General features: G+C 41.9%; 1 protein-coding gene across 2 annotated transcripts in view; it reads right to left on the bottom strand.

Moving 5' to 3' along the window:
- Positions 1–4,443: 4,443 nt before the first annotated feature.
- The window catches only part of SPAG17 (sperm associated antigen 17), a 105,577-nt gene continuing 102,479 nt past the window's right edge, over positions 4,444–7,541 (bottom strand). Inside the window, exons 45-46 of one of the 2 annotated variants that reach the window (XM_072043692.1) lie at positions 6,570–6,630; positions 4,444–5,289 (exon numbers count right to left, since the gene is read on the bottom strand). In XM_072043692.1, the coding sequence (XP_071899793.1) occupies positions 5,089–5,289; positions 6,570–6,630 (262 nt within the window). In that variant the 3' untranslated portion in view covers positions 4,444–5,088. The remainder of the gene's footprint in view (positions 5,290–6,569; positions 6,631–7,541) is intronic. The other variant, XM_072043694.1, reaches the window with a different exon arrangement.

Below are 7,541 nucleotides of genomic sequence, written 5' to 3'. Positions count from 1 at the left end.
AACTCTGTTGGTTATAATATTTGAAGTCTTGTATCCTTGTCAAATGCTGCTGAAAAAGGCTGGTGCAGCAGGAAAACAAAGGATGAGAAGTGTTACAAATGGAGGGGTGGCTTGTGACACTACAGTGCACCTTCAGCAGTGATGACTGAGGAGAGAGGTACCAGAAGGGGGAGGCTGACTCTGTGTGATGTGCTCTGTCTTTAACCTTTATGCCAGGGAGATAAATATTTGGGAACCTCAGCAATGAGCTGCTGTTTGATGATCCTCTGGGAGCCCTGGGAGAGGAGTCCTGGCCACAGGTGATGAGAAGCATGTACATCATGGTACAGAAGAGTGATGTGGGATGCACTCTAATCTTGTCATGATGGTGACAGGTGACTCCTTTGAGGTAAGTTGGAGGAGGTGGAATTCCTTCACCTTAATCTCTGTTTGCTGTCACTGGGATTCAGGAAGAATCCCAGAAGAAAAGGTGTTTGAGGTGCTGGGAAGTCCCCTCCATAGGTCCTAATATGGGCTTCCCCTTGAACTTTCCCTCCATTTTTTTGATTTGTATCTTGTGACCAGTCTGTACCTGCAGCTGGTCTCCCAGAGGTCTGGTAGACTGGGATACCTCAGCTACCTGTTCCTTTAGTGAAATCCCCTGGATTTACAAACCTGAGCAGGAAAGCACTTGCAAATGCAGGGTCAAATTATAATTGGAATACGTATGCCACAAACTCTTGTGGATGGGTGAGTTTGAAACTGACATTTATGTTTCACACTGGTGAAAGCTCTTGTTCAATCCCCAGTTGTGAGATTCTCAGTCACTGTGAAGTGTTGAGAAAACAAGTCATCTGTGTTAGCAAGGAAAATTCCCCATCTGTCAGTCTCATAGTGAAAAAGGATGCAGCACAGGAAAATAAGTCATTGGAAATAAATTCATAAAAAGAAAGCAGAACTACACTGGGATGTGTGAATAAGGTATCTCTTAAAGACACCAAGATGTTTTTTTTAGTCACTACTACGTAAGTAGGAACAAAAATGGGAAAATGCTACCTCTACGTGTTTCCATCTTCCATGATGGAAAAAATGAACATTTGAAGATAATCATGGCTGACAGTGAACAAGAGGATATAGAGAGAATTCCTCTGTCAAGTGTGCAACTTCGTGTACTTATAAACCCCACCTGTTGTCTGAAGCTAATTAGAGGTAGGTGAACGGTCTGTGCACAGAAAGCTAAGCTCTGATTGTGAAAGCAAGGAGAAATGTTGGAATTAGAAGACCAGAGCAGATCAGCAGCTCCTGCTACAGCTTCTTTCTCAGAGTCACTGTTGACTTCAGTGAAACCTGCTGCTCAGTACTTAAAAAACTTCAGGTGCTTCAGCATGGGCTGTAGAAACATAATCGCTTTTAAAAACAAAATAAACCTTTTAAAAACAAAATAAACCATGTCAGAATGCACTCAGCACTCTTCTGAAGTGCAGATTATGAAGTATTGGGACTGAAATGTAAGAATCATTCCGCTGTTCACATTTCAGACAGAAGGCAGTGCAACTTTCAGACTACCCTTCCCATTAATAGGGGACTGAAAAAAAATTTATTCGTGTTATTTTTTAATTAAATAAACGAAAAAGTCTACATTGGGAATGTTTCCATAAAATTAGACTAAAATTCAGGTAACACACTATTGCCGATTTTTTACATCATTCTTCCAGGGCACCTGTAGTGAAAGAGGAGAGAAAGTTAACATGAGAAGAAGTAAAAGAAAAACAAAAAACCCTACTTTTGTACAATTATTGAAACACAGTAATAACGTCAGACTGCCTTCAGTAGAACTGGTCTATGCCGTTGCTGTTGGAGGGCAATAACTTGAAAAAGTGTTCTTGCATAGGCTTAAGCTGGATTAAGGGTTTGTTTTTTTATTCCATAAATTGCGTGGAGTAAAAATGACCAGGGATTCAGGCTGGCAGTCTACTTGGAAATACTGAAGGCATTCACCAGCAGCTTCCTATGCCGTATTTCATATTGAGTATATTAAGAGAATCCTCGTGAAATCCTTTAAATATGAGAAATAACTAAGAAAATATAATAAATTACTAAATTTGAGCAGGTTATGCTGCTTCAGTGATTTTTGCTTCTTGGCCTCTGCTAGGAGGTATGGCTAATTTGTGATCAGTTCTAGTATTGCTGGGAAGTTTTGAGGTCTCGTAGGAGAGAATGGTATTGGCTCTGGTGATAATCACCTGGGAAATATGATGGAAATTTACAAAGTTATGTGCCTCTGCAAGGAAAGACTTAACTACATCTATTCTGGGTGACTGAATAGGACTATTTAATGGAGTACAAGACTTAACCTAGGAGTGTCGGTGTTCTGTGACTCCACCAATCCATTTTTTGACATGTTGGAGCTGGACATGGTTTTGAGTTCAGGGTTTTTTTGGAGGAAGAATTGGAAGAATGGAGGAAACGTCAAAGAGACGTTTGGTTCAGTTGCTCGGGTAGTGTGGTGTAACTAATAATAATTGATAATTCAGTAGGAATTATCAATCAACTCACACAAAGACTTTCTTAGAACAGAAAGGAGATTTGGCTATGGCAAAAGAAGTTACTGTGATGTTAATCTCTCTCCACCTGGAAATTTTAATGGGAGATGACACTGATCAGCATTTTCAGGGCTTGGACTTGGCAGGAAAAGGTGTATACCTGGTGTACAGAGATGATCCAACAGCTGTATTTTAGTGCAGGACTGTAGTGGGCTGAGTTGGGACAGCGAGGTGTCTCGCTGAAATATGAACTGACTGGGTTGAGTGTTCTCTTCCATTTCAAAGCAGAGTGAGAAAGGTTTGTCTAAATTGCCTTCACTGATGAACTACAGCTTGTAAGCTGCTAAGATGGAAGACATTAAATTCACTGCTTTTCCTAGACTACAGCGGTCTGTTACTCTGGGAGTAAAATTCCACACTGAAAGGATAAGAAGATACTTAAACAGGAAAGAAAGCTATGTTTGAAGTACTCTGGGCAGTCTTAGAGCAGATGCAGCAGTCAGAGGTGCGTGTCTCTGAAGTTTCTTTTGAGAACTGACCGATGTGGTCTTTCTTTCCTCTAGAAAGGAAATGAGATACAGCTGGGATTTCTTTACTGACTTGTTAGATAACATGACAGACTTACAGATGTTAAAGTTGAAAGAAAAAGTTGATGTCAGTGTTAAAGATATGAGACAAATGGGAACTCTAAGCAAAGCAGAGAAGAAACATCCATAGAAATCCTGTTTATGAACTGTCACCGCTGGTTGTACTGTAGAGCACCTGAGTTAGATGAAACACCAGCCTAATGTTAAACATGTTGGACGGTGGTTTGAAGAGATATTCCCCAATAAGGCTGAGTTGTTGGCAGGGAAGACGTCTACTCTCTGTATACAGTCTGATTCTGTAAGGGTACAGAAATACGCTGTATGAAATGTGTGCAGAGGGTTGTGTGTGCTGGAGGATGTCACATTATGCCTGTGTAAAGCTGCTGTCCCTTATTAGGCTTGCTGTCAGTGTCAAAGGGTCAGCAGTAAGACTTGGTTTTAGAAAGCGAGGAGTGTTAAAAAGAGGCTGATTTATTAGGGCTTAACTGCAATAAATCTAGCCTCCTGCTGCCAGGAGGCTCAATGAGTTGTTTAATGTGGAGGCAGTTAAGTGAAGGACACGACTAGGGAGGCTCTGCTGTGAGTAGTACCTCCACTGAGCAGAACAGCTGCATTAATCCTTAAATCTCTTGCAGGGAGTCTTTTTGTTAATGATGCCATCCAGTGCTTCCCTTTTCTCATGTCACGTCGTGTGTGGTGTGTGCGTGGCAGCTTTGCTGTCAGTACCATGAGGTTTGTTGATGATGTGGCTAAGAAGCCCAGAGGAGGTACAATTACTGTGATTTAATTCACAGCTGGCACCACTGCATGCAGTACTTACGTTAGCTAGAAAGTTTTCGGGGTAGTGTGATCCGGAACCGCGGCTTAGGCTTTGTAGAAACTGTCCAGACTGCTGCTGCCATCCCACCCTGGGGGTATCCTTGTGGGCGGCACTCATAGATGTCAGTGGCTAACACAGGTGGGATGTTACGTTAAGGATCTCACACTTTCTGTACATTTATATAACTGAAAGAACATGGGTGGAGGCTGGAAGGAATTCTGGAAATGAGGCTGTGAAACAAGTTGAATCTGAACTACTGACCTCAGCTCAGAGATCAAAGGCCAAGTAAAATAGTGGGGAAGGGTGCTTGTTTTGGAGGTCTGTAAGTGTGTGACAGGACTGGGTGAGTGGGAGTGGAGCAGAAACTTTTTGCTGCTGTGCCACCAATCCTGTCTAGCTCAGTTCCACAATAATGGACAAAGAAGACATCTTCATATCACAACAAAGTAAATTTGCAGAGTTTCAATGTAACTTCCAGAGCATGTGAAGCCTCAGTGCAGTTGCCATTACCCTGGTACTCTGGTCAGCCTCAAAGGATCCTGAATTCTTCCTTTCTTTGGTAAGGGTGGCCCTTACGAAGACCAAGAGTTTCTGTCATGATGATTGTTTGGGTGCATCTTACCTTGCTGTTTGTTTTAAAGCCTTCAAGGAGACCTCTCCTCTCAGGAGAGGTCTGGAGCACAAGGGAAAGAGAAATAGTAGTTCTTGACTTTGTTACTTTTTTTACTCTACCTCTGTCCTCAAACAACTGAAAGTCTATTGAACACCCACTGGGCTCATTTCAGGCAGCACTCATGCAGTTCTGTGCTCCTGTATTTGCTGACATAGGTATTGTCTCATTTATCTGTTTAGTATGTGAGGCTGTACCATCAGGTGCTTCCATACATTCAAAACTGTTGTAAAAAATCTCTGTCAGTGAGGGGTGGGAAAGAGTTCTTACACTTTGTTTATTACCTAAAAGCCACATCTTTCTGGTCATACTATTTTTCCTTTCTCTGCTCTTCAAAACCTTGTTACTTTATCTAAGTGGCTTTTTGGGCCAGAATCCTAAATTCTTCATTTGTTATGCTTTGGAAAATACCCAACTGGTGTTTCCAAAAAGGACGCTACAGCTTGCACTGGAAATGATGCTTAAAGCTCTTGACAGGTGGACAGTCCTCTAGGTTGATGCTAGTTGCACATGCAGAGGGTGAGAGGTAAGACAACAAAGGATATTTGCTCTCACGGGCAGGAGAATGGTCTCTGTTTCTGTTAATATTTCAATGTCATGGGAAATTTCTTCACGCCCATCAGTACCTTCCCCTCCAATTACCATGGCGAAAATTTCTATCTCCAGTTCAACCTGCAGTCCTGCTGCCACCTAGGAGAGACAGAGGATTGCTCACAGGTAAGGTGCATGTTTCATTCATAGCTCCCCCCCAGCAATGCTTACAGTTGGTTCATGTTCTGTGTTTTCTGATGAAATCAAAGACTTCTGTGTCTTTGAGTCATCTTCAGTTGTGCCCAGCACAAATGCTTGTGCTTGCCAGCTACTGAGTATCTGTTTCACTAAAAAGGTCTGTACAAAACAGTGGTTCTTCACATTGCAGATTGAAAGGAAATTGTCAGGTGTTCTTTTTACCTCTTTGCAATTTTTTCCCCTTAAATTTTCTTTTAGGTTCCAGAGGGAAAAGGGGAATTGAGGGCAGCTGAGAGAGAATGAAAAAACATAGAGATGAGGGAGAAAGGGGAGAAGACAAATGAATGGATGTGTGGAGGGGAAAAGAGAATAGAAATTCTTTTAGCCTTCTTAAGTGTCAGATTGTGGCAGGGGCTCCAGACTAGAAAATTTAACTTGTATTCTAGCACTGACTCCTTGCAAAAGGCATTGCTTCTTTATTCCATGCCTGTAAAAGCATGGACAAGGATATTGATGGGTATTTACCTGGGTGCTGTTTGGATACTGGCCCAAGTATCTGAACAGGATTTGTTCACATATAACATGCAGGTGAAGAGAGAAACTAAAGTAAAGCAGAAAGTAAGAAAGCTTTTTGTTTAATGGAATGATTTCACATGCTGTGGTGCTCTGCTAGATAAAAAGGATAGGTGGAGGATAAGGCAGAGGGTGGTTGCATAAAAATAGATGGATAAAAAGGGGATAAAGTGGAAGATAGTTGCAAGCAAGAGAAAGAATAGTTAAGGCAACAGCTCACTAGGTTCAGCTCTTGCAGGTATCAGGATAGGCATAAAGGTCCAGGCACAAGACAGAGCAGCTATAACAAATACCTTAAGCCATGAAAAAACTTGGAGGTAGAGGCAGAGTATCCAGTCTGCATCAAAAAAATCCCTCTCTAACCTCGGTGCTTGACCTGCTGCTTTCCAGTGAATTGAGCATGTTTATTCCTCTGCATTCTGGGGCAGGCTTTGAGACTTGGAGTCTCAGGGCAAAATAGGGCCCTTGGTAGAAGGCAACAGAGACAGCAGAAGGTAGCATCACTTCAAATAATTTTCAAGTTATTTGAATATATAACCATATGTATAACTATAACAAAATAACTGCCTGCTCTATTCCCAGACAGCTGGTATGGGAGGATCTCTAGATGGATGGCCTGAGGGCCATGTGAGTCTAGCCTAAAACAAAAGATCTTTTGTGTAACTTACAGGTCCTGGTGTGTACATCACGCTCAGTCCGGTGTGCGGAGGTGGTTGCTTCACCCGAAACCTGTCAGAATAGGAAGAGAATCAGTTTTGCTAGAATCTCTTTCAAGGAAGCAGAGTGCACAGCTGGAAAGCAGGCCATCTGCTTTTCCTGTGCTTGTGTAAATGACAGCAGAATTTTTTTAGATCATCCTTCCCATCACAATGTACAACTTTGGCTACAGCAATATTCCTGGGCTTTTAGCCAAGGCTCAGGTTTCTACCAAAAAACCAAAGCAGCAGTTTTTAATGGGCCAAAGTAAGTCTCCAAAGAGCTCATTACTCTGCCTTGTCCTTAAAACAGGACGTGAAACATCTGCAGCCTAAGCCTGCATACACACAGGAAGCTGAACTTACATCTTTGTTTCACAAACACCTGTGTGTTGCACACCCAGAAGTCCTTACTGATCCTTGTTTGATGTGGTTTGATGTGATTCTATTGTAAAGCACGATCCTGGTATATATTTCACGTAAATGAGCCTCTTTAATTTCATGGTACCCACTAAGGCAGTAGTTTTATTTCATTTCTCATTGATTGTTTCATATCTGTGCAGTCCTTTTGCCACGCGTGTGCACCTTCCCTTGCTCCAGATCATTGTGATGTGACATTCCCCCTGTCCCTCTCCTTAATTAATACTATGCAGATAGTTATGTTCTGTTGTGGCTCTGGCTTGTAAAAACCAACCAACCAAACTTTTTAACTTTACCCTGTGATTGTCATTTCCACCTGAACAAGTTACCAGTTCTTACAGAAGAAGGTGATAAAGGAAAGGTAGTAGAAGAAGCATGCTCAGTACATGGTTCTGATTTAAGGAAAGTTTTGGCAGAATTATAAACTGGTTGTTGTAATTCATGGAGTGCTGGCTGTTAGGAGAAACTGGACTTATCTTTGTTGGGATATTCTAAAGGCAACAGTGTAGACAGTTTGGAAGACAT

The sequence above is a fragment of the Anas platyrhynchos genome, chromosome 1, assembly GCF_047663525.1.
Source record: "Anas platyrhynchos isolate ZD024472 breed Pekin duck chromosome 1, IASCAAS_PekinDuck_T2T, whole genome shotgun sequence".
NCBI classification, from domain to species: domain Eukaryota; kingdom Metazoa; phylum Chordata; class Aves; order Anseriformes; family Anatidae; genus Anas; species Anas platyrhynchos.
Note: the sequence above shows the minus strand (reverse complement) of the source record. Positions and strands in the feature narration are given on the sequence as shown.